The sequence below is a fragment of the Marmota marmota genome, unplaced genomic scaffold (genome assembly GCF_001458135.2).
Source record: "Marmota marmota marmota unplaced genomic scaffold, marMar, whole genome shotgun sequence".
Taxonomy (NCBI): Eukaryota; Metazoa; Chordata; class Mammalia; order Rodentia; family Sciuridae; genus Marmota; species Marmota marmota.
This window is the reverse complement of record NW_026000019.1, coordinates 22755117-22779695: the sequence shown is the minus strand read 5'-3', so window position 1 is coordinate 22779695 and position 24579 is coordinate 22755117. Positions and strand designations below refer to the sequence as shown.

General features: G+C 55.2%; 1 protein-coding gene across 9 annotated transcripts in view; it reads left to right on the top strand.

Annotated features, from left to right (window-relative positions):
- Rcsd1 (RCSD domain containing 1) overlaps positions 1–24579 on the top strand; it is a 52397-nt gene that overhangs the window by 7579 nt on the left and 20239 nt on the right. For 6 of the 9 annotated variants that reach the window (XR_007350072.1, XR_007350071.1, XR_007350073.1 and 3 more), the window contains exon 2: positions 24198–24329. The exons of 2 other annotated variants lie outside the window; for them this stretch is intronic. Coding sequence is in view for 3 of the 7 variants with exons in the window: in XM_048810085.1 (XP_048666042.1) it covers positions 24198–24329 (132 nt within the window). In the remaining 4 variants the exon portion in view is untranslated. The remainder of the gene's footprint in view (positions 1–24197; positions 24330–24579) is intronic. One more of the 9 variants, XM_048810088.1, reaches the window with a different exon arrangement.

The window sequence follows — 24579 nt, the reverse complement described above, 5'->3', positions numbered from 1 at the left end:
CCTAAGGTGGGGGAAACAGCAGGTCTGTAAGGGGTGCCAGTCAGGGTATAAACACTTTGAGCAAGGAGGAGCGTGAGCACTTTTTCTCACCCCCTTAATTTTAAAGATGAGGACATGGGGGAAGGCAGTGGCCCAGCTGTAGTGGGTCTAGGCCTCCTGGCTGCAGCTGCAACAGGACCCTGGACCCTTGTGCTTAAGTGGACCCGTGACTGTTTATTTCCTCCCGGCTCTGAATTGCCCCCTCAGGGTTCTTGGGGGTCTCCCACACTCCAGGTCTCCCCCTCCGGCACCATCTCCTGTGCAGGTGGAGAGGGCGGGTGAGCAGCAGTGAGCGTCAGAGGGCTAGAGGGCCCCGCCCGGGGGCGGCCCGCACCTTCCTTCCTACCAAGAGCCTTTCTCAGGGCCCTGGGCCCCTTTGCCCAGTCATGCTGGGTTCCCCTCATGAAGGCTCCGGTTTGAGTGTGGGGAGGAGGGGGACCCGGAGGATTGTAAATGGATTTTCTTAGGGGAGATGGATGGGAGGTGTGGGGACATGCCTGGTGCTCTGGCCAGGTGCCGCCGTACCGCACAGGGGAGGCTCCAAGCCAGCCGAGCAGGCAGGCCTACCTGAACAATGGACCACCAGCTGGCTGGCTCAGAACACAAACGCTGATTCTCTCCATTCTGGAGGCCAGAGTCAAGGTGCCTCCTGCACCTCTTCCGGTTCCTGGTGGTTGCTGGGTCTTGACTTACAGAGGGCTACGTCACTCAGCCTTTGCTGGTCCTCGCCTGTGTTCCTTATAGGGACGTGTGTCACTGACAATTCAGGATGACCCCTCATCTCAAAATCTTTACATCTCAAAGACCTTCCAGATACGGAGGGGAGGTCTCTGGGGTGATGTGGAGCATTTCCATGCAGGGATGGGTCACTTCCAGTGTCTTTCCAGAGAGAGAGCGTGGTGCCGCAGGGTAGGGGACCTGCTCCAAATCACGTGCAGTCCCCACCTCCATAAAGGACCAGGCCTGGCACGATGCTACGTGATCTCCTTCAACATCTTGCTCTCCAATACCCAATGCCTTCACTGATGAACTTTCATTCCCTTATTAAAGCTGTGTGCTGAGAAATCAGCAATGAGAATAATTAAGTCACAGTGTTTACCCAGAAGACCCGCAGACTCCAGAGGCATAATGAGAAACAGAGACGAAAGAAATGGTCACAAAACCAGAGGACTATAAAGAGCTCCGCCGCATGAGTGTAGAGAGGCGTGAGTCGCCCTGACACACAGTGCCACAGTTTAGTGGCTTCTCACACATGCTGTACGTCTCTCAGGGTGGCTGGGGGCTCTCTCCAGGTCAGTGTTTGTCCTCCTGTGGGACCGAGCTGATGAAGCAGCTACCACACAGAACATTGCTGGGGATCGGGGCAAAAGGGAGGAAAGTTCTGCAGGACGTGCAGTGGCCATCAGGTGCTTTCTCCTGGAAGGGTCAGCTCAGCTGCAGGGGCCAGGAGGACTTCATGCATGTCTGCAGTGCCTGGCAGAATCTGCAGGCCTCACGGACAGCTGCAACCGGAGCAGCTGCAGCTCTCTCTGAACTGGTCTGAAGTGCGACTGCCTCCCGCTGACCTGGCGGGAGGCTGAGGAGGAGCCCTCCCGCCTCTTGACCTGGGCTTCGCGCTGTCCTGGGAGCAGGCGCTCTTCTTGGTTGACCTGAGGGCTGCCACCCAGGCACAGGGGGCTTCAGTGACGCCCTCTGCACTTCATGTGCTGGGGAGATCTAGAGAGGCAGGCGGGCGTGACTGGGAACCCAGGGGTGCGTGTGTGTCCCATTTCTACAGAGAATGACAGCCATTAGGAGAGCCCTTTAGGCTGCTTCTTGACATCCTGGGACCAGTGCAAGAGCCACACCATCAAGAGGAGCAGTTTCCCCCCTGGTGGTGCCTGGGACTGTGATCCTTCTGCTTCTTGTGCTGCATTCTCCACAGCCCTTCTGATTGTAGAGGCGCCCCATGGTGGGGACTGGGCGCCTCTTCCCTGTGGAGTTTTGCGGCTCCTAGAAGCCCTCATCACGAGTCCTGCCTCTCGTGCCCATGGGAGGGTTCGTGGGGGTCACTCTGCTGGTCACGTTGGAATCAGGTGGTAGTCTGAAGGACCAGGTGGCCACAGGCTGTGATAGGCCAAGGGATGGACGGGATACAGAAGGCAGACGGCGAAACCGGGGTTTCAGGTCCACAGTGGCGGTCAGGTCCTCGTCTGTGACACCTGCTTTATTTTTTAAAAAATATTTATTTTTTAGTTGGACACAATACCTTTATTTTGTTTATTTATTTTTATGTGGTGCTGAGGATTGAACCGAGGGCCTTGCACGTGCTAGGTGAGCGCTCTACCACTGCGCCTCAAGCCCTGACACCTGCTTTTCTGACTGACAGGCTGTGTTGAGGAGGCAGTAAGATCATGCATGCAATAAGTTAGGTGATTTATGAACCCACCTTAAAAAGTTGAGCTGTCCCATAAAACCAAGGTGCTGGTGTTAATTCTAATTGAATCAATACCGTGAACAATCATAACAGCCCGAGGGTGTCTTCTAGTGGGAGGTGGCAGGAGAGGGTGACGCTGATGAGTGTGAGCTGAGCTATGCGGCAGAGAGTCTTCCTGAGCAGGACAGGGAGGCTTTCTACAGCAGAAAGGAAGCTCGGACCTGTGCAGTGGCCACAAAGGAAGTGCTCTTTCTTTTCAAAGCCCTTTCCCATATCTCCTCTGGACTCTAAGCTCTGAGACGCCGCTGTCGGCCTGGTGTCCCACGATGAGCTTAATGTGTGCTCTACATATCTCAAGAACAAGGGTGGGATGTGGCTGCACACAGTGGAGAGGCAGCCACGTGGGAAGAGCGCAGACGCCGAGCCAGGAGGCTGGGTGTCCATCCCGACTTTCCCATTTAGTAGCTGCAGACCTGCCTGCAGCTTGGCTTGCCCGTCCGTCCGTCCGTCCAATGGAAACGCTGATGGCACCTGCCTGGGAGGGTCCTTAGGAGGGCCGACTGAGTCAGTGCTTGTCCAAAGTAGGTGGTTGGAATGGTGCCTGGCACACAGTAAGTCAGCAGTTCTCGTCGTGGGAGGGAACAGCCCACCCTACCCTCCACCGTGAGTGCAGCTCTGTCTGGGACATGGGATGGACGAGACCATCTGGGGTCCTCTCCAGCCCAGGAGTCTGGTGGGGTGGTCAGTGCTGCTGGCAAACTCTCTGTACTTCCATGGGACACTGGGCCTTCTTAGGGCAGTGCTGGGCCAGAGCCTGTGTCTCCTGCATCTGTACAGACTGCACCCTGGGGTGTCTTGACATGGAGTAGCCGGTCAGAGCTCAGCTCACAGGGCCTGGGCTTTCACGTAAAGGAAGCCCTTCACCTTTGCTTTGGCAGACCTGAATCACCAGCATCGCTACTCATGCACTTTGGGCCTTTCTTAAGTAGAATGAGGGTTATTTGAACACAGGCTGTGAATCTGAGCCAAGACAGCTGCCAAGTAACCAGCAGGCAGGTAGCACATACCGTGTGGAAACACTGGATGGAGAATGTGATTCACATGCTGGGCAGGCAGGAACATGGCAGTGTGAGATTCCATCATGGTATTCAGAAGGGAGTGCAACTTCAAACTGATAAACTGTTTATTTCTGGCATTTTTTATTTAATATCATCAGACTGCAGCGGATCACAGGTAACTGAAACTGCAGAAGGTGAAACCCTGGCTGAGGGGTTACCAGTGTGTAGCTTTCCTGGCTTTCCCCTGCCTCACCTGGTTCTGTGTCTTGACTGGTCTTTTGCCCCACAGGGAGGGTAGAGTCTGAGTCCACAAGATAGCTGCGGGGAGTGGAGGGTGAGGCCAGCCGTTCACAGCAGAGCCATCCCCCTGCCTCAGTGGGCAGCAGTCTGTAGCTTCCAGTGGGTTTAGGGAGTTGAGTGCCTTCTTGTTTCTCAAACAGTCACATTGCTTTTACAACAACGGATATTTTTGCTAAGATGGATTCAGAGTGGACAGAGCTACCTTGCTGGAAGCATCCTCATCAAGGACCCCTGCCTTTCCTGGGGATAGGAGTCTCCAGGGCAGGACACAGGGCTCTATTCTTGGTCCTGGCTTATTAAACAGTTTTGCTAATGACTTGAATGAAAGGTAGAAAGAATCCAGATGACCCACAGCTGGAATTATTAATGGGACACACGACACACTCAAGTCGAAAATGATTAATGCAGGATGAGACACCGGCCAGAACCAACAGAATGAAGTTAAACAGGGATGGTGCGAAGCCCTCTGCTTAGCTGTAGGAAGGGGCCTGGCCTGGAAGCGCACGCACATTGTTCAACCTTTCCACGAACGTCCAGGGCCACACGAATGCTCGGTTCTGCCCGAGAGAGTGAGAGCCAAGAGCCTTGTGGAGGCCGAGGGAAGGGACTGGCCCTGGAGGCAGAGGCCGAGGGAAGTGACCTTCCGGGTAGAATGAGCTGCGGGGACGCCCAGGTGCTGCCACCCCCTGGGTTGAGGACGTCAGCCAACAAGGACAGCCTCTGTGTGCTGAGCCGCACCCGACAGGCGGCCATGGTGAAGGGGTCAGGCGGGGACGGCGGCTACCAGAACGCAGGGTCTCCTGAGTGTGGGTGCGTGCGCACGTGTGTGCGCGCGGAGGGATGGGAGAGCAGGTGGTCACGGCCAGGGGGCTGACGAGCAGGGCTCTGCAGGCCAGGAAGAGGGTGGACGGTGTGCTCTCTGCAGGCTGCAAAGGGGGCCCTGGATGGCAGGGCTCACGGGAGCACAGAGGAGCACCGAGGGTGGCCCTGCGTCTGGCCCTGAGTGCCCCAGCGCGACCAGAGGGAGGGACCAGAGGGAGGAGCCGGCGAGGCCGCTGAGCCGCACCCCTGGGAGGACTCAGAACAGTGAAGGACAGCCCGTGCTCAGGTTTACGTGAGAAGGCCTGAGCTTTAGCTGACCACCAACACTTTTATTGATTATTATTCATTCACTTATTGAGGAGCCGGGGATCAGATTTAACCCCAGCCCAACAACTTTTGTTGAGGAAAAAGACAACTCAATCTCAGACTTTATGTTCACACCCCAAATGCAGGATTTGAGTCTCTCCTCCTGCCCAGGCCTCCTGGACTCTCCTCAGGTCCTTTCCCCAGATTCTCTCTCTAGCTCCGAAAAGGAGGCCTCAGGGACACGGGAGCCTGTGGGCTCTGGGCTGTGACCTGAGGCTGGAGAGGATAGGAGTGGGGTAGCCAGATGTCCTCTAAGTGCCTCCGTGGCACCCGGGCTGTGGCCCTGCAGCAGATGAATCATGAGGCTTCAGCCGTCCACTGACAAAGTCTGAAGGAGGAATGTTCTGGTTCTTGTTTCTCAACCAATGATCAAAGTGTGATCAAGAAAAAACCCTTGGTGCATGCCTGTGATCCCAGCCACTTGGAGGCCTGTCTGCGCAACTCAGTGAGATCCTGTCTCAAAAATAAAAAAGAAATAAATAAAATAAAAAGGACTGGGAATGTGGCTCAGTGGTAGAGCACTAGTCTGGCATGCATGAGACCTTGGGTCCTCTACCCAGTACTATAAAAAAGTAAGATATTCCTTTATTATTAAGCTAATCTTGAACATTTTCAGGTAAACCATAAACCTTCATCATCCTAACACAATGACTATTTCTCTCTCTGTCTCATTTAAAAGAAGGGAGAAGTGGATAATTCCACTATATATAACTACTTTCAGCTTTGGGTCTTTATTATATTTAGCCACACAGGATTCTTACATAATTGGAGTCAGCATATACGCAAGTCTGCACTCTTCTTATTTACTGTTATTTCCAAGATGACATCCTTGTTCTGCGTAGCCGTATTGTCATTTTAAACGCCTTCTCCATGGTCTATGATACACTACACCATCCTTTATTTAGTTGCTTTTCTATCTTGGGCCATGGCGTTGGCTTCCACTTTCTCCTGTTATAAATAACCCAGCTATAAACAGTCCTGTGTCCTTTTCTTCTTCTGAATGATTTCTTTGGAAGCAATTCCCAGGAGTGGATTATTAGGTCGAGGACATGGATGTTTTTATGGGTCTCCATGCATGTTGCCACTTTGGCCCTGGCCTCCTTCCTTCCTTCCGCGAGGCTCCCCGTACAGCTTGCTGGCTCAGCGGGATGCTCCAGGAAGGGAATGTGAGGTGAGAGGGCCCAGGAGCTGTGTCCAGCCAACGGCCATTTCCTCCCAGGGTATTGCTGCCAGCCCGGGGAGCGGAGGGAGGGGGTGTGGACACCCTGGGAAATGAAGCAATCCTCTGGTACTTCCCCCTGGAGCGTGGGCCGCTGGGGGGAAATTACATACCAGATAGGGGTGGGGCAGGCAGTGACAGTGACACTGGGGACACAGGAACCTCTAGTGGGGTCAGGAAAGGAGCAGAACCTGAGTGTTTAAGCTGGCTTCTAGGTGATGGCTTGCAGTCTTGGGAAGCGTGTCTGCGCGGGGGAGGAGAAGCAACCCTGCTCGCTGGCTTGCTGAGATCTGTAACCAGCACCAACTGTGTCGGGTTCTCTGCTGGGACCATGGATACCTTGGGGAATGAAGCTTGGCTCCTGCCTACAGGGGCCTTGCAGCCTAGTCGGGGAGTCAGAAAGGCAAGGTGTGATTGCAGCAGTTTGGTCAATACTGGGTAGACGCGGTTCTATGTGGTGATCTGCACATCCTGCCTGGAGCAGGAGGAGTCCAGGGAGGGGAGGCCCCCAAGGAGGTGATCCTGAGCTCAGTCTGCAAGGACAGGGAGGAGACGGGAGCTGAAGGGTGTTTAGCTGGAGGACCGAGAAAGTGTGTGTAAAATATGCCCTGCTTAGTGGGGGGACCATGCCAGACCTTCAGGGCCTCTCCGGGGCCTGATGGGGAAGGAGTCGGGATCTTCTCAGAGCAGGTGTTCAGGGTCAAGTTGCAAGGGAGCCTGGAGGACCCACCCTGAAGCTGCGTCCATGCAGCCAGCACACTGTCCCACTTACACTGGATACAGCTGATGAGAATGTGACACCAAGAGCCACCTCTTTTTGTCACATTCATTTTACTCCTGGAGCAGGGGGTGCTGGGAGTTATATGATCAGACATATTTTAGGAAGCTCACTCTGGCTGTGGCTCTGAGGATGGACTGGAGAGAGATGTCATGGAGGCCTTCTGGAGGCCATTCAGTCACCCACACTAAAGACCAGGAAGCTGGCTGCACGGGGACCAGGGAGGGAGGGGGGACAGGAATTTGAGAGGAGGACCCTTCTTCACAGGGACAAGATGTAGCTGAAGACTAGGCGTGGTTCACAGGGATGCCCAGTGCACCACGACATTTAAAAAGCAGACAGGCCAGGGACTGGGTTTCTCATGTCTCCCGGGCACCTGGGAAGGTGCATTGTGTGAGTGTGGGTGTGAGTGTGCTGGAGGAGAGAACCCAGGGGGCCATTCAGGGGGCCAGGCCAAATTCCACTGCTAAAGCATCTTGGATCAATGGTGCAAGATTGGGGGGCCTCACCAGCTTGATAACTCCACCCCATCTGGCTCACAGGGAGAGTTAAATGAGATGAGACAACTTAGAAAATGTGTGTAGGATCCACATGAGCAGGGGTTTCACCACCACATCTTGGAAAATGCCGGGGACAAACCTGGAGATAACTTGGCCCATCAAAGAGAGGTGGTGCCCTGGAGCCTAGGCGCTGACGTAGAGCGGGGTGAGCTGCCTATTGTCCACCTGCACCTGGGCCTCTGCTTCTTCCTCCTCTGTGGCTTCTCTTTGAAGCTCTGGGAGGCCAGATTGGGTGGGGCGGGGACCACTCAACCTAGGCAGAGGCTGTGTTTGATGCCACCAGCTGCAGTGCATGGAACTTCCTGAGTCCCTGGTGTCTGGGTTGGGCTCCAGCCTGGGGCAGGGAGAGACCTGCTGTCCACCCCAGAAGGACCACTGCCATCCCTGGCATGAGCTCTGGCCAGTGTCCAGGAGCTACAGGGACTCTGCTCTGTCTAGGGAAGGATTTTGCATTTTCCATAGAGAAGCACCAGTTAAGGACAGAGCAGGGGCCAGGATCCCAGCCCTGCAGTGGCTGTGCTTGTGCAGGCCGGAGAGCTTTGATCAGGTGGGAGAGGACAGGAGGCGCTCTTGCCTGACGCATGCTGTGAGCCAGGGGAGTGTGCTGCAGTGGAGTGAAGGGTGGCCCAGAGGCCCCTTCCACAAGGCCACCCATGCCCCAGTAGTCTGCTCGGCTGTCACAACACAGATAGGTCGGCTGGAGCAGCAAAGCTCTGCTTCCCCATGGCTCTGGAGGCTGGGAGGCCAAGGTCAAGGACTGCAGGTGGCTCCTTCCAAGGCCTTGCTTCTGGGCTTGGGGCCAGCCACCTTCTCCTTCTGTTCTCACATGTTGTGTGTCTCCTCCCGAGGATGGCAGTCAAGTGGCATTAGGGTCCACCGCGAAGAGCTCACTCTGACCTCACTACCTCTGTAAAGACCCTATGTCCAAACACAGTCACATTCTCAGGTGCTGGTGACCAGGCTTCAATGTGGGGATGGGGGACACAGTTCAGGCCTCACCTTCAGCTGTGGCGAGACCAGAAAGGACAAGGCAGAGGTCCCCTTGCCACGGCAGCTGTGGGGGCCGAGTGGCATGCCCAGGGCTCCTTGGAGCCAGGTGACCGCTCCCGCCGGGCCTGTCCAGCCGCAGCCTGGGGAGAGGGCCAGGCACAGTGCTGCTGAACGGCCTCCTGCTCCCGCCCAGGCGCCGTGCCCACCCCCTCCTTCAGGGTCCGTGAGCCAGCAGGGGGTAGTGTGCTCCGTGGCCACCTGAGCCGCCCCCAGCCCTCCTGCCTGGGACGCCCCCAGCCTCTGCCTTGTCCTGCGGCTTTCTTCCTCTGGGGCCTGTGGCAAGCCGCTCTGCCCAGCCCAGTGGAGGAGACGGGTGGGCAGGCTTGGGGGAGAGCCTGGCTGGGAACGTGCACCAACCCTTATCAGCCCTCTGTCTTCCCAGGCGACCAGGGGACGGCTCCAACAGGCTGCGTCCCTCCACCCCTCGTCTGGGGCTGGGCCCAGATGTTTCTCCTCAGCCGGACAGGGGACAGGTCCGCTGCCTTTCTCACAGGAGGGCGGCCTGGCTACCAGCTGGGTGAGGAGGCCCCTGGCTCTCGTCTCTCCTCACCCTGCCTCCCTTATCATCAGGACTAGGGGGGGGCGGGTTGGGCTTAAAAGGAACTGGGCCCCTTTAAAACTGAAACTCCACAGTGCCCAGACGCTCCAGGGTATTTTCAGCCTGGGCCGGTGAAGATACACGCAGCAGCCAGACTGGCACCAGGCGCTCCTTCCCAGGGCCAGGCTGGGTTGCAGCCCCGCAGGGACACAGGATTACCACTAACTCCGGGAAGCGGAGCAACTTCAAGGCTAGCGCACCCAGTCTTGTCGGTGCGCACACATGTGTGGGTACGGATCGTGTGGGTACCGATCGCTGGGCCCGAGCTCTGCAGGGTTTCCGGCCAATGTCCCAGTTCCACGTGGACCTCTGTGGACCTCTGTGGACCTCGTAGCTTTAGAAAGTCGAGGTCTGTCACCTGTCACTTTAGTGGGCGCGTGCTGTTTTGTTACTCTTGTTCGTAGGTTCTCTGCAGCTCTTCTCTAAAACATAGTATTGGGGTGGCCTCTGACTCCTCAATGTCGTATAAACTGCATTCTCCACTTCCTTACTGTGTTTTCTAAAAAAGAACAAGGCATTTTCAAAGTCTCGTTGCACTGCCCCAGGTTATTGGCTCAGAAGAGGCAGAATTGTCAGCACGCGCTGCAGCTGTTTTGAAGGGGCCACTTTTCCCCGTGGTGGTGGCACCTTGGTTTTACCATCCACACACACCTTTGCCAGTGGCCATGCAGTGGTGCCTGGCACCGCCCAGTGATCGTCAGGGTCACACCTTTCTTCCCAGATGGAGACTCTGAGAGGGTCTCCTCCCTTGCCTTCTGTTGCTTTCTGGTGCTGACGGCGTAGGTGTCACACTCTGGATGGGGGTTTGTCTGCATCCCCCCTGGTAGCTTTCCCTCTGCCAACTTCTCTTCAGATGAAAGCAGGAAGGCTCAGCTGGGTGGACGCTGGGGTCCATGGGGAGAGGTTCTCCAGCAGCTGAGCTCGTGGCTGAGCCTGTGCTACTCACAGAGACGTGAGGCCCAGCAGCAGAGACACAGTCTACAACACAGACCTGCCTTCTCCAAAGGCTGGAGCTTGAAATCAGCAAAGAGTCATTGGACACCTGTCACAGGTGGGTGCTAAAAGTCCGGGAAGCCAAGGAAAAGGCCACAGTACCTCCTTCACCCAGAGGTCACAGTCTGGTGAGAGGGACCGATGGGTCAAGGTTAGCAAAGCAGGTGCTGCATGAGAGGCTCCCTTGGGGTGGTCGTGATGGCACTGTCCAGGGGATAGGTCCCTGAAGGAGCGGGCAGGGAGCTGGGTCTTGGAGGAGGAAGATCCATGTAGGTGGCGGCAATGAGGACCACAGCGCTGGAGGTGGGAAGTACACGGTGTTCAGGAAGGCCCAAGAGGCTCCGGATGGGAAGAGCCGGGGCCTGGTGTCAGATTGCCAGGGCTGAACCCCAGCCCTTCTGCAGCTCAGAGGCCTTGGCAGCTCCTCAGCCTCTCTGATCCCCACTCCCGCTGTCCAAAGCCCGACAGCCAAAGCATCGGAAGAGCTGGTCTCCATCAAACGCCCAGTGTGGCACGTGGTCTGCTCAGCCAGCGCTGCTGCCGTGAGGAGGTGTGACCTCGTAGGAAGGAGAGGGGACTGGGGCTCGTGGTCTAAAAGGTCAAGGGCGCCTTATCCCAAAGACTTGAGACCGGGGTGGTTTTGATTTTTTAATTTTTCCAGATTCTTGAATGTTTGCATGTGCCTATCTTGAGAGATTTCAGGGATGAGACCCAAGTACAAACGTGAAATTCATTTGTTTCACATGCACCTTATTCACATGGGCCAAAGAGAATTTCATGTGACCATTTTTAGAGTTCCTTTGTTTCAGCCATACCCATCACGCGAGGTCAGGTGTGGACTCTCCCCTCATGGTGTCGTGTCTGGTCAGTGTTGAAAAAGTTTTCGATTTTGGAGCATGTCAGATTCCGGGTTTTCAGATTTGGGATGCTGAGCGTGAGGAAGGTGTTTTGGCCCCACGTAGCAGGTGACCAGGTGAAGACACGGCAGACTTACAGCTGAGAAAGACCATTTGGGCAGCAGAGGGGAGAATGGAAAAAGGGAAGAGGAGTGGAGACAAAGAAACCAGTTGGGTGACCATGATCCCCCCCCCCCACAGTCACAGGAGAGATAATGGCATCCTGAGGGTCAGTGGCCACAGTGAGGATGAAGAGACGGAGCAGAAATATAAATAAAGGACAGAAGGACAGGCCTGGTGACCGAGTGGGTGTGAGGAGCCAGGGAGACAGGATCTGATGTTTCCCAGTTGCTGTCCCCAAATCTGCTCGTGAGCTTGGCCACGTCCTGCAGACCCAGCACCCTCGACCTCTCCGGATGGGCCTGTCATCGCTGCTCCTCGCGGCTCCCAGGGACAGACTTCCTGGGGTTGAGGAGAGTGTGGGGACAAACACAAGGCACCTTGTTTCCAGAGCGGGATGGAGGATGCACCTCTCCCCAGGGAAATGAGCTCAGCTTTCCTCATGCTCCCCGCCTAGCGAAACCCCGAGCCTGAGACTTAGCCCCCGCTCCAGGACCCTCGCTGACCGCCACTCTCAGGCCCACGTCCGCCCGGGGAGGGGCGGCCCCAGGAGGGGCGTGTTTGGCAAAGAGGAAATGGCTCCAACCAGATATCGCTTTGTTTGTTTTCCCTGTGAAAAGAAAAGAGACCATTTTTCCTCTCTTATTTATTTTTTTTAGGGACCAGGCAGATATTTTTAATTCCTCTGGTTCCCTGCTGTCTACAGGTGCTTCCTATGTGCTGCTGTCGGGCAGGACAGAGCCCATGACATAACCAGCTCTGCTCCTGAGATTTCCAAAACCCCAGCTGTGCCTGTGGGTGCCGTCTCAGATCCCCTGGCTGGGCATGAATGTGCTACTCCTCCACAGCCTGTCACCCATGGAGGAGACAGGGCTGGTTCCCCCTAACAGTGACAGGAGGCCCCAGGGGGCAATTGGAAAGGAAGAGCTCTCATGTGCAGCAGTGCCCTGTGGTTGCTGAGTCCCCAGGGATCGTGGCACTCATGGCCGATCAGAAGCGTCGTCTTTGCTTCTGATCCAGCGGACAGCAATCCCTTCTCCACCCAGTGGGGGCAGCCCCGCAGGACAGGCTGGGAGACGGACGGGCATTGAGAAGATGGAATGCTTGTTCATTAAAAAAAAAAAAAAAAAAGTTTTACGTAAGCAAAAACTAGGGAGAACAGTGTGTTCTCCACGCACCCAGAGAAGCCCATTATGGGAAATCCTTTCGTAAAGTGAAGAGACTATTAGTAAAACAGCAGTAATCCCTCCCAATTTATTTGTTTACAGTCTGTGTGGATTTATGGAGCCTCGTGTCTGTCTTCTAGAAGGAGTGGTGCAAATATTTACGGAGCACTTTTATTGCACAGCTTGTCTTTGAAAGCCTCGTGGGCATTCTGTGAGCTGGTGATTCTGACTCATTCTGCTGATTCGGAAACTACCATTAAGGGGTCTCGAGGCTGGCAAGGGGTAGAGGACGCTAACCCAGGTCTTCTCACCCGCCTGAGTTCTGTGTTAAGATCTGATACTCCTTAGACTTCAGTGAGATGTGGTAGTACCTTTGCTGTTATTTGATACTAAGAACAATGATATAATGATGTGCATAAAATAATTAGAAATAAATTCATATAGTGAACCAGAATTGTCCACCTGGAGTTGTCCAGAGAATGGTAGGTAGGATCAAAGCATTCTTCCCAGAAACCAGGAGCAGCCGACAGGGGCCCTGGGGATGGAACATGGCAGGCAGCACCACCCACCCCACTCAGATTCTCTTGTTTTTAAAACATTGAGCTGATTTTTAAAAAACAAACAGATTAAACTTAAAATCTTCTGTTGAAACATCAGAGCATTTGATGATGCTGGGCCTTGAACCGTCTTTGGAAAAATGACCCACTGTGCACATGCAGGCGGTGGGCTGGGGCTGGGGGGCAGCAGCACCCTCCCCCCATAGGTGGACTCAGGTCAGCACCCACCCACTCTCTCACCTCGCCCACCTGGCCTCTGAGGACTGGAGTTGGCAATGCGCCCCCCATGATGGCCAAGAGGAGGGAGAAGACAGCTGCACAGGCACCCGTCTGAGCGGACCCTGCCCCATCCACTCTGAGGGCTCGCGGCTCCCAGGTGTCGAACTGCGTTCCCAGGATGGCGGCTTCTGTTCAGAACTTACACCATTGACACGTGGAGTGGAACCGTGACTCCTGGGGACACAGGCTGGGAACTGTCCAGTTATGAGTCCACGCAGACCAGTCCTAGAAAACCAGGGGTACAGGGCCTGGTGGAAATCGCCTGTGTGCCCGACTCCCGTTTATGGTGAGGTGCAAGAGGCTATTTGGGCTTCAGTTTGGTCATTTTCTGGAGCAGAGAGCAGTAGGGCGTGGATAAGGGACTGTGATTTGGAATGTGCCTGGGCCACTGCAAGTGGGGCCAGCTGGCCTGGACTTTCATGAACCTCAAACTTCCTAACAGAGCTTCAGGCTGCGTATATTTAAACTTAGCAACAAAATATCTTTGTAGGGCCCGGGCTGTGGCTCAGTGGTAGAGCACTTGCCTCCATGCGTGAGGCACTGGGTTCGATCCTCGGCACCACATCAAAAAATAAATAAATAAAATAAAGCTACTGTGTCCATCTACAACTAAAAAAATATTTTTAAAAATCTTTGTAGAATTATTAGTAACTCTCCACCTCCCTTATGGGCAGGCCTGCCTTCTCCCCAGGCCGCTGGGATTGGTCTTGAGGTCTTGACATTTTGAGAAGGTTGACAGCTCACCGCTTGGGGTTTTCCAGGTGTTTGCCCCGGCTCCAGCCAGGCTTTCCCAAAGCAGTTGGAGAGCAGAGCTTAAAACTCTCATTTCAGCTTTTCTTTACTTGATATTTTTCATATCGTCCTATATCTTAGCAACTTGCCTTATAAATCAGCTCTACCTCGTAGAGTAGAGGAAGGAGACAGGGGAGGGAGGAGGGAGGGAGAAGGGGGTCCTGGAGTGTGAGAGTGACCGAATCACGTTCTGTGCCTGTGTGAGTACGTGAAGGTACCCCCTTATCCTATGTAATTGGAATGCACCCGCAAAAAATAAAGTCACACTACAACTGAGAACCCAGGAGAAGATATTTATAAAGAGCCGAGGTCTCTATATAGAACATATAAAGAACTCTTAAAATTGGAAAGAATAAAAAGCCCATAAACCTGAGAGAGAAAAGAGAGCAAAAGATAAGTAGCTGACTCACAAAAAGATATAAAATCATCTTCAATCATTTGAAAAGGTTTCACTTACAACAAGACAAAACTAGACCCACCCTGAGGTGCCGTTTCTTCATACCTTCCAGACTGGAAAGAAGTTAGATAGCGTTCAACACACTCTCCGCCAGGTTGTGGGCCACCGGCTGGCTCACACGTGGCTGGGGATGTGCAGAATGGCACCACCTCCATGGCAGGGCATCAGTCACATCCACCAAGTGTGCACACACCTGTGCTGGTGGACCTCACAAGCCCGCCTGAGAGAACTCGCCCAAGAGCTGCACTTCTGTCAGTCTGAACATAGAGGTGCATGTCCGTCAGTCTGGACATACGGGTGCACATGATTAGTCATGGCAGTGCATGTGTAACTGTGACGTACTGCAAAATGGCCTAAGTGTCCGTATGTCAGAGAGGAGTGGTGTGCACTGTGGTCCATCCCCACAGCAGGTCACCATGCGGTGGTGGGAGGAATCCCTCTGGACTGGTGTGGATTGATTTCTGATGTAAGTGGAGCAAAATCTTAAAAGCTTTCTGTAGCGTGTTTCGTGAACGTGTGCGTAGGGTAGATCCAAGAACTCAGAAACTGGTCAAAAATGAAACAAAAATAGGCCGATCAGCTCCAGCTTACTCACACACACACACACACTTTTAAGTACCCGAGGTGTAACTCAGTTGTAGTCTGACTTTTATTTTTTACGCGTGCATTACAGTTATACATAAGAGTGGGATCCCCTCCCATGTTCACACAGGCACACAGCGTGATCGGTCACTCTCCCCTCCAGCTGCTTCCCAGACAGCTCCCTCCCCGGCCCCACCGCCACCTAACCACACATGCTACACACTTAGGCACACAGGTGCACACCTGGGGCCAGCTTCTCAGAGGCTGCTTCTTTACAGATCTCCATGCCCCCTCTCCGCAGCCTACTGTCCTCACCACAACTTGGTGAAATTGGAGCGTGGCATTCGTTCTTCTTCACAGAGTTAAAATGGCCCACTGGGCGGATATAGGGCAAGCCTTTACCGGCTCTTCACTCTCTCCTGGGCCCTGCTGCTGTAAACAGCTGCCCACGGCCTCCTGCTCTTAAACCTAGAAGTCTGAGGGGCAGGGCGGGAGCTGGGCCCAAGGGTTTGTGTAATCTCATTTCATAGATGCTGCCCAGTCACTTTCCCAGAAGGCTGCACCACTCACCTCTCCTCCTATCCTGGCTCCCAGGACTCCGCCCCGACACCCTCCTTCCTCTGACCCCCTCCCCTCCTCCTCCCTGCTTCCCTTGGCCCCCTCCCTCATTCCCCTGCCCCCCTCCTCCCTCCTCCCTCCTGATAAGTACAAAGAGAAATTATGTGAACTTGCATTTCCCTGACAACTTTTCATGTTGGCAGTTCTCTGGATGGTGCATGTCTTCTGTGGTGTATTGTCCGTGTGTCATGCTGCACTTGACAGCTGCGACCTGTGCTCCATCTGCTGTAAGCACTTCCAGAGCTGCTATTTCCTCTTCATTTCATTTTCACTGTGAAGAAAGTGCTTCATTTCCACCAAAAAAAAGTTTTACATTTTTTAATAGAAAGGCATTGGGGGGGGGGACGCTAAATAACTTCTAGAATTCTGTCTTGGTTAAAAAGGGAAACATTGCATTTTTTATTTTTTAAAAAATGCTTATTGGCGCATTATAATTGCACGCGATGGTGGATCTGCTGCTGCGTGCTGGCCGCTGGCCGTGCACACAACAGGACAACTTGATCTGGTCCATTTGTTTCCCTACCTCTGCTTCCGTCCTTGCTTCCTCCCTCTGGTCCCTTCCTTCCACTGGTCTCCCTTGGACTGGGAAGTGTTTCACTTAACACTCTCCTTCTACACTCTGTTGTCACGTGCTGTGTTCCCTAAGAACCTCAGTATGTCTTCAAAATGTCACAAACTCTGGAGCCCTGTGTGGGAGGTCAGCAGTCCCTCGGGTCAGGGGACCCGGGCCCATCCTCTGGGCAGCTCCTGCACTGACACAGTCCGGAATGCCTGTCCCCCGCTCCCAGCCTCCAGCGTCTCTCCCGTTCCCTGCCACCCACCCCCATTTGCTCCTTAAATGGAAGTCTTCCTTCCATTTTCCCAGCTCTCTTCCATGTGTTGCCCTCTCATGGCCCTGCTCTGGGACCTCCCAGAGTGGCAGATCCTTTCTAGTGGCCTCACCGGGTGGCCCACTCGTCCCTGGACCCCCGCCCTCTCTCCAGCAGGAGGCTGCATCGCCTTGGGGCTGGCTGGGACTCCCCTTTGCAATCTTGGTTTGGCGTGGTGAGAACTCAGGACGAGTGTTTTCCCTCAAGATTCCCGCCACACGTGCCCTGAAGGGTGGATTCCAAGTTCCTGGGCTTTGTGTTGAGAAGCAGGGTTTGCTGAGCTTGTGTTACACTGAACAGCCCACCTGTGCCCTCCCGTTGGATTCTCATATGGTCTGTGGGGCTAAGCGGTATGGTCCCCACTGCACAGGTGAGGTTGCCTGCCCATGGTCACATAAGGAGAGAGGGAGCCACAAATCAGACTCTGCCCCAGAGCACGTCCTGTCTCTCCCTCCTCTCCCCGCTCCTCCCCCCTGGGCTCTGACAGCACACTGGGGCTCCTGCAGCTGCTTGGCCAGGACCCCCTCACAGATTCGTCCTCATGTGCTTGTATTGGGTCCCCCTTTGCTTCTGTCAGCTTCCACGGAGCAGGGGCCATGGCTCAATTTCTCTGTAACCCCAACCAAGAGGCTCAGTCAAGATTCCTAGAGATCTCAAATCTTAAATGTCACTTGCACAACTATAAACCTGTAGAAGGCCTGCTTAAGTTAGGGTTATTGGCAGGTCCTAACCCAACCCAGCCAGTGCCCAGCCATACTAAGTAAAATCAGTGTGAAAGAGAACAACAAATGGGGGGGGGGTGTAATATTGTTTTAAGGCATTTCTGTGCACATTATCTCACTCATAGTCATCATGATCTTCTGTGGTGGACACATGCTCATGTTGCAAAGGAGGCTATTACCTTACCAAGTCCCTGCTAGGGAGGCAGATCCAGGACATGCTTCGGCACACGCTAGCACGCGCGCACATACACACACACACACACCAACCTGTGCCCCAGAGTCAGGCTGGCTGCAGACAGGCAGTGAAGGCCAGTCTGGCCTTATGGCCAGCAGTGTGCTAACCTTGGGTGGACGTGAGCACCACTTCTGCCTTCTGCTTTCTGTGGGGATCCAGAAGGTCCTTTCTGTATGAGGCCAACTAGAAGCCACTAAGAGAGGAGCCTCCTGTCCTAGGTAAGCCACAGCAGCCACCGTCCCAGGCTCTCTGGAGTCCACTCAGGAGGGTGTGCTGAGGCAATGGGAAAAGTACTGCCTGAGCTGTGCACGGCTCCACTATGGATTAAAAAAAAATGTGGGGCATCTGCTCAAATACCTGCCCAAGGAGCAGAGGGGAGTGTAGGACAGGTTCTTTGTGTCTTGGATCTGTGAGCCCTGCTGCTTGGTTATTTCAGTGCTCACTCCTAGGAGGACCTTCTTGGGTTTCCTCCGAGGAATACAATGTGCGGATTGGTCTGTGGGCACCTTGTACACTAACCCCTGCTCGGAGCCTGGTAACCCGGACCAGAATCGCCCACCCGGGGTCAGTGGAAAGCCCTCCCTGGAGGACTCATACTCTCATTACGGCTCCGCCCCCTGCGTGGATCCCGCCTGCTGCAGAACGGGAGCTCCCGGCAGAGCTGCGCCCTGGTGTAGCGCACTGCAAAAAACGTAACAGGAAAGTAAGCAAATCTTCATCCCTCTTTGCATGACTTATGATAAAAAGGAAGTGAAGGTTACTCTTTGCCCTCCTGGGCAGCAGCAAGGCCCCGTAGGGCTGGGAGGTGGTGGAGAGTTCCACCTAGCACTCTCCGGGTCCCCCTGCGCTCCCCCATTCACTTCCCATTACCATAGCTCTTCCTGGCCTTGCATCCTACAAGGGTTCTGATGGCCCTCTGCTGTGTCCCACCCACCTTTTCCAGGTGCCCCTGGAGGCCCCTAGACAATTTGAGCCTCCCTCCTGCCTTCTGGAAGCTCCTTTCCAAAACAGTTACTGAGCCCAGCTCGCTATTTGTAGTGGAAAGCCCCACAGGCTGCCCGTGGTTCTGGGGAGGAGAAGACAGAGGAGAGGCTTCCATTCTTAGGCTCTGGCCCAGGCGCGACGTCCTGCGCTTGCCGCAGCCTCAAGGTGGTGAGTTCCTGTCGCCAAGCGCCTGCCAACCCACTGCTCTGCGCATTCCTCCAGGGCAAGTCCCTTGTGAAAATAACTTGGCCGTGGCAGACCTCTCCCATCTCCTGCAATTGTTTTGTTTTGTTCAATTTTTTAAAAAAATGTAGATGGATACAATACCTTGATTTTATTTATTTATCTATTTTTATGTGGTGCTCAGGATTGAAACCAGGACCTCACACATGCTAGGCGAGCCTGTCCGCTGAGCTGCGTCTCCAGCTGCCCCCCTCCCCCACCCGCAATTCTTTAGGGCCAAACTTGCACCCGCCTAGCATCCCCATGAAGAGTGACCCTACTGTGTGCCGGTGGGCATCTTAGACCCCCACACCCATGGCTGAAGCCAGGGAAGTTAGCTGGGCGCTGGGCCCTGTGCTTGACCGGCCCCAGGCTGCTCTAGGCTCCCTAACAGTCCTGCTGAAGAAGTGCTGCTCCAGACCTGCTTCACAAGGCCGGAGGCTCGGAGGCTCTGTGAGCTTGGGTGTGTTGCCTGAGATCACGCAGGGTTTGAGTAAGCAGTCAAACACCATCTCTTGGCATCTGCGACCCAAGAGGGTGGTGTTACCCGCATCTCAGAGACTCTAAGCAGTTAGGTCAGTTGCCCAAGATCCCACAGCCCATAGATTGGAGAGTAGGATGCACAACTGGGCTTGTCAAGCCCCCATTCTGTTCTCTCTCTGCTGTGTTGCTGCAGGAGCCAGGGACTGGACAGGAATGGCCAGATGAGGCCTGCTCATGGCAGCTGCCAAAGGGTGCCCTCCTGCCCGGGCCCTGGGCTCCTGGGGCTAGCACAAAACAAGATGAAGTACATGTCAGCCTTTGTATTTGAACTGTATCAGTGCTTCAGCAAATTGTTCAGCCATCTTTACAGGATAAGGTGGACGCACAGTACGATTAACCTGCTTTAGTGCCCAGCTCAGGGAGTGTTGACTCGGGTGCAGTCACACACACCACTCCTGGACACCAGGCCACATTCCAGGTGCTGAGCCTTTCCCTCATGCCAAGTTCCTCCTGCCCCTGCGGTTGATTCCCCACCTGGACCCAACCCAGGCCCTGGCAATCAGTGATCTGCTCTGATCACTTTTTAAGGGCAGGAAGTAAATGAAATCATGCAGGTAGTCTTGGTGGTGACTCCTTCCACTTGCCATAAAGCTTTCGGGGTTCGCCTGTGTGGGTGGGCCAGCCTCTGCCCTTTCACTCTGAGGGGGCTTGAATGGTGACATAACACAGTCGGCTCGTCCACTCTGAGAAGTGTTCCTAGACCTGGGCTGGGAGTCATGATGCTTTCCTGAAGATTTGCACACGGGTCTTCCTGTGCACGAGCGCATTCCCTTCTTTGGGTAAACACCTACGAGTGCAATTGTGAAGTCCTTTGGAGGATGTATGTTTAGCTTCATGAGAAGCTGCCAGAATATTTTTCAAACTGGCTACACATTTAGCACTTCCGAAGCAATGCCCTGCCGCGGGCCAGGCGCGGACTGGGGATGGGGATGTGGCTCACACGTGGTCAATGCCCAGGGCTTCTGTGGGAAGAAACCTTGCAGACTGGGGACATGGTAAGTGCTCTCTGGGTTCCGGCAGCACAGGGCCTCCGTCTTCAGTTCCCCAACACCTGGTCTCAGCTGGCCAAGGCAAACTCCACTTGGGGTACTCTCAGCCACCTCAATCCCCTACACACACACACACACACACACACACACTCACTTGGCCTGGGTCACGCCTACTTGTCTCAGTGTAAATGTCACATCTTGGGACCAGGCTCCCTTCTCCTGTGATCTAGTCCTTTTCCTCCATGGCATTTGTTGCTCTAATAAGTAATAAACTGGAGTTAAAGTGGCAGTGGTTGGAAGCAGACCTTCCCGGGGGACTGTGATTGGTAGGAAAGGGCCTGGTGCAGGCGCGGGGTCCAGGAAGGAGTGGCTGAGTCGGAGGAGTGCTGAGACACCAAGAGGGGCAGCTGTTCTGCTGAGTGGGGTGGTGTCCAGGGGCACGGGCCCCTCAGGGTTTGCTGGAAGGATCGGCAGCTCTGCTCAGGTGGGCATTCCCCAGGCTGTGTTCTCTGGGCAGCCAGGCTCCCAGGGGCTCCTTCTGTGGTGCTATACAGTGTCTGTGAATGTAGCTAAACAGGTTTGTGAACTTGAGAACTTATAAAAACTCGGGTTTTCATTCTTCTGATGTTATTTAAACCCAGTTATTTTCTTCTGCTTCCAAATTAGAAGCTTCCATGTGCAATTCCAAGTACAATCACGTATCAAGAAAGTAAATGGGGCCTGTGAAGAAGTTTCTTTCCATCTGCCAATAATCTAATGACGCTATGACTTCAAAACATTGGAAAAGCCCCGTGTGGGAGTGCACGCCTATAACCCTAGCTACTGGGGAAGCCAAGGCAGAAGGATCGCAAGTTCAAGGCCAGCCTGGGCAACTTAGCAAGAGCTGGGGATGTAGCTCAGTGGTAGACTGCTTGCCCGGAATGTACAAGGCCCTGAGTTCAATCCCCATTCCTGGAAAAAATAATGTGGAAAAGCCTTGACCTATGAGGTTAGGGCTTCTGGGATTTTCAAGGGACGGTCAGTTTGATCACATGGCCATATTCTAGGCCATGTGCAGTACATACTGACCAAGTGGAAAACGTTCCTTTTTTTACTCACTTCCTGCTCACATTGCCTCAGCGACATGAAGCAGGCCTCAGCTGTGCCCTGGGCATCTTTCCCTGCCTGACCTGTCGTCTCCGGGTCAGCACATACGCAGCCGCAGAGCCAGATGCCCCGTGGCCCTTGCCTGGCTCCTCCTTACGCTGCTCCTGAAAGTCCTCATTCATGGCCCAGACCCCCGAGGCCTGAGCGACCTCTCCTGCCACCACTCATTCTGTGGCTTTGGAGAAACCACCCACCTTCTCTTGCCTCAGCTTCCTCAGTTGAGTGGGGTGCCTCAGTGACTCCCCCTTGCAGTTGTGTGAATCAGGTGAGACCACCCACAGGGGGCAGGCACATGGCGGGTGCTCAGGACCTTAGCTCCTGGAATCATGTGACCTCCACCCTCAGGTCACATGATGACACTAACGTCTCCTCGCCCGCCCCTGTCCACCTGCCCTGTGGCCTTCACGCCCTGCCAGTGTTCAGCCTCTTCCACCTGTAACATGGCCAACATTCCACCCTGGGCTGCTCTCGTCCCCCTGCAGGGCATCATGCGAGCCTCTCCAGGGCAGGCACCTGAGGGCCCCCTGTCCTGAGGGCCTCCCCACTGAGAGTCCAGCTCCAGAGCTGCTGAACCAGGAGAGGCCACAGCGGACTGGGAGGCAGGCCCGGCCTGGAGGCTTGTTGTAATCTCAGAAGGCAGGCCTCCTGTGGCCTGAAGGACTCACTGTCCCCGGACTCCTGCTCAGGCAGCAGGAGTGACCCCCAGCCAAGGGTGTTTGAGCAGGGCCCACAGGTGGCCCTGTCTCACCAGGTGTGCTACTGAACTGACCAGCGTGAGAGTGGCCCAGGTAGGGGTTTCTGGACACACTGTGGAGACAGAGGAATTGCACGTTCACTGCAGGTGCAGTTGAGGGGACCCGTCCCGATCACATGTACCTCTGTACTGGGGCACCCCTCCCCACTCTTCCCCTTTGCCCTCAGCAACAAGAACCCCACAGTCCAAGAGCCACTGGCCACAGGCTGAAGCTGTCCTGCTTCCGCCTCTGTGCTCTTTGGCGAGAGGAGGAATTTCAGAGATGTGGCCCAGGATGCCTGGAGCCTGCGGCCTCTCCTCAGCCACCCCGCCACCTCCTCTGTGGCCTTCACACCCGCCAGTCTTCAGGCTCTCCCACCTTGTAGCATGGCCAAGGTTCAACCATGGGCCCCTCTGACTCCAAAGATACCCAGCAGGTGCTTTTGGGTCTGCCTGGCCCTCTGCTGCGTCCACCGCCTGCTCCGAGCTCGCCCTCTGCTGCGTCCACCGCCTGCTCTGACCTCACCTCCTGTGACTTGCTACCTCTCTCCTTCCAGCCCTGTACTTGCCTGGGCTCCTTTTCTGTGCATCCTGCAGAAGCCCGAGCTGGAAATGCAGGTGGCATCTTGACTCTGCCCTATTCCTACCCATTCAGTCGCCCATTCTGGTCAGTCTTTCCTCCTAAATGGCCCTCGCGGCCCGTGCTCGTCAGCTTCCATTACCGTGCGAACACTTGAGATGATCATGATGAGAAGGGTGTATTTGAGCTCGCGGTTTGGGGGTTACAGTTCACGATTGGTGTCATTGCTTCTGGGTCTGTGGAGGAAGTCCGTGGCCAGATGGCTCACCTTGTGGCCCAGGACAAAAGAGGAGGACAACACTGGGCCCCACAGTCCCTTCAAGGGCACACCTCCCTGTGACCTAAGTACCTCCCCTAGGCCCCCCTCTTAAAGTCTGCAGGCTGGGGACCAAGCAGGGGACCACACAGGCCTTAAGGGATTCCGCAGACCCAACCTATAGCAACGTCTCCATGGCACTGACCCTTTGAGTCCTATTAATGATCTCTAGCTCCTCTGACCCCGTGCCAGGCTAGGCTACCATCCTCTTCAGTTTCTCAGACCCCTGAGGTCAACAGAGTGTCAGCACCAACCTCCACCCAAAGCCATCCTTAAGATATCGACTCATTCCCAGACAGAGCCGTGTGCTCAGGGTCACCGCTGGGCCCAGCCTTCCGCCTCTGCTGACTCCTTGTTCTCCATTCCCCTCTAGGCCCATCAGACCAGGGCACCTGCAGGTGGGAGCCACACCTGCCCTGCTCTCAAGTCCCTAGACTGGCCCTGGCCTGGCAGGTGGCGGGACTCTAACACCCTCTGAATGGCTGACTCAGTCAGCTGCAGGTCTGCAGCTCTTCCCGCCCCTCCGAAGGTGGGCCACAGGCTCGCTCCTGATTCTTGGTCCTCCCCTTAGAAAGGCCCACAGCGAAAGGGTCTGTGGGTGGCAGGCAGCGCTCGTTCTGAGCCCCCACAGCAACAGGGAGCTGCACATCTAGAGCAGGGTCTCCTGGACCCTGTGATCACGAGGGCCACCCACACAACCCGGGGTGGTCCCCTGCTTTAAGGCCTGTGCTGGAAGCCTGGATCCATCGCAGCCTCCGTCGCCCTGAGCCACGGGGCTTCATTTGCTGGCAGGTTCCAGGCTCCCTGGAACAGACTGAAATGCCCCTCGGTGCAGTATCTGCTCTGGAGTGTCCTTCTGGAGCCAACCCTCCCCCACCCCGGCCTTCTGCCGGGCAGCCTCAGGGACGGCTGTCCCCGGGACTCCCCGTGTCCTGAGTGGGCACTTGAGGTGTGAGCAGGTACCGAGGAGACCGAGCGCTGGGTGTGAGGACCGCCTCTGAGGACTCATCGTCACTGCCTCTGTGGCACTCCCTGACAGCCAGGCTCCCCAGCCCAGAAGTCCCCAGGGACCCGCTACCCAGCCAGACATCAGGACCCATCCATCCCCTCTGTCCCTTACTCCCTCCCACCCCTGTGCCAGGGGTCCCAGGTCCCACCCCCGAGCCCTCCTCCCCACCCCACTCTGTGACAGGTGTGGTCCACTCACTGCCACCTCTCCGCTGAACCTTTCCAGGACCTGCCTCCTCTCAGCTGCACCTTGCCAGGGCCTGCTTCCTGGTCTGCTTCTAGCCGTCCATCCTCCACAGGGGCCTGTCAGTGGAAGGTCAGTCCCTCCTTGAGTCCCTCTGAGTGGCACCCCATCACTCAACAGGAGGCACCGACGCTTGCCCTGCTGCTGCCCCAGACTGCCTGGCCCTTCCTCTCTCCAGTCCCCTCAGGTGTGTGCAGGTACCGAGGAGACTGGCCTGCCCCACTTCTGTGTCCCTGTCACTCAACCTGGGTTCCCATCTGAGGGTTTTTTTTCTGTTTTTTTTTTTAATATTTATTGTTTAGTCGTCAGTGGCCACAATGTC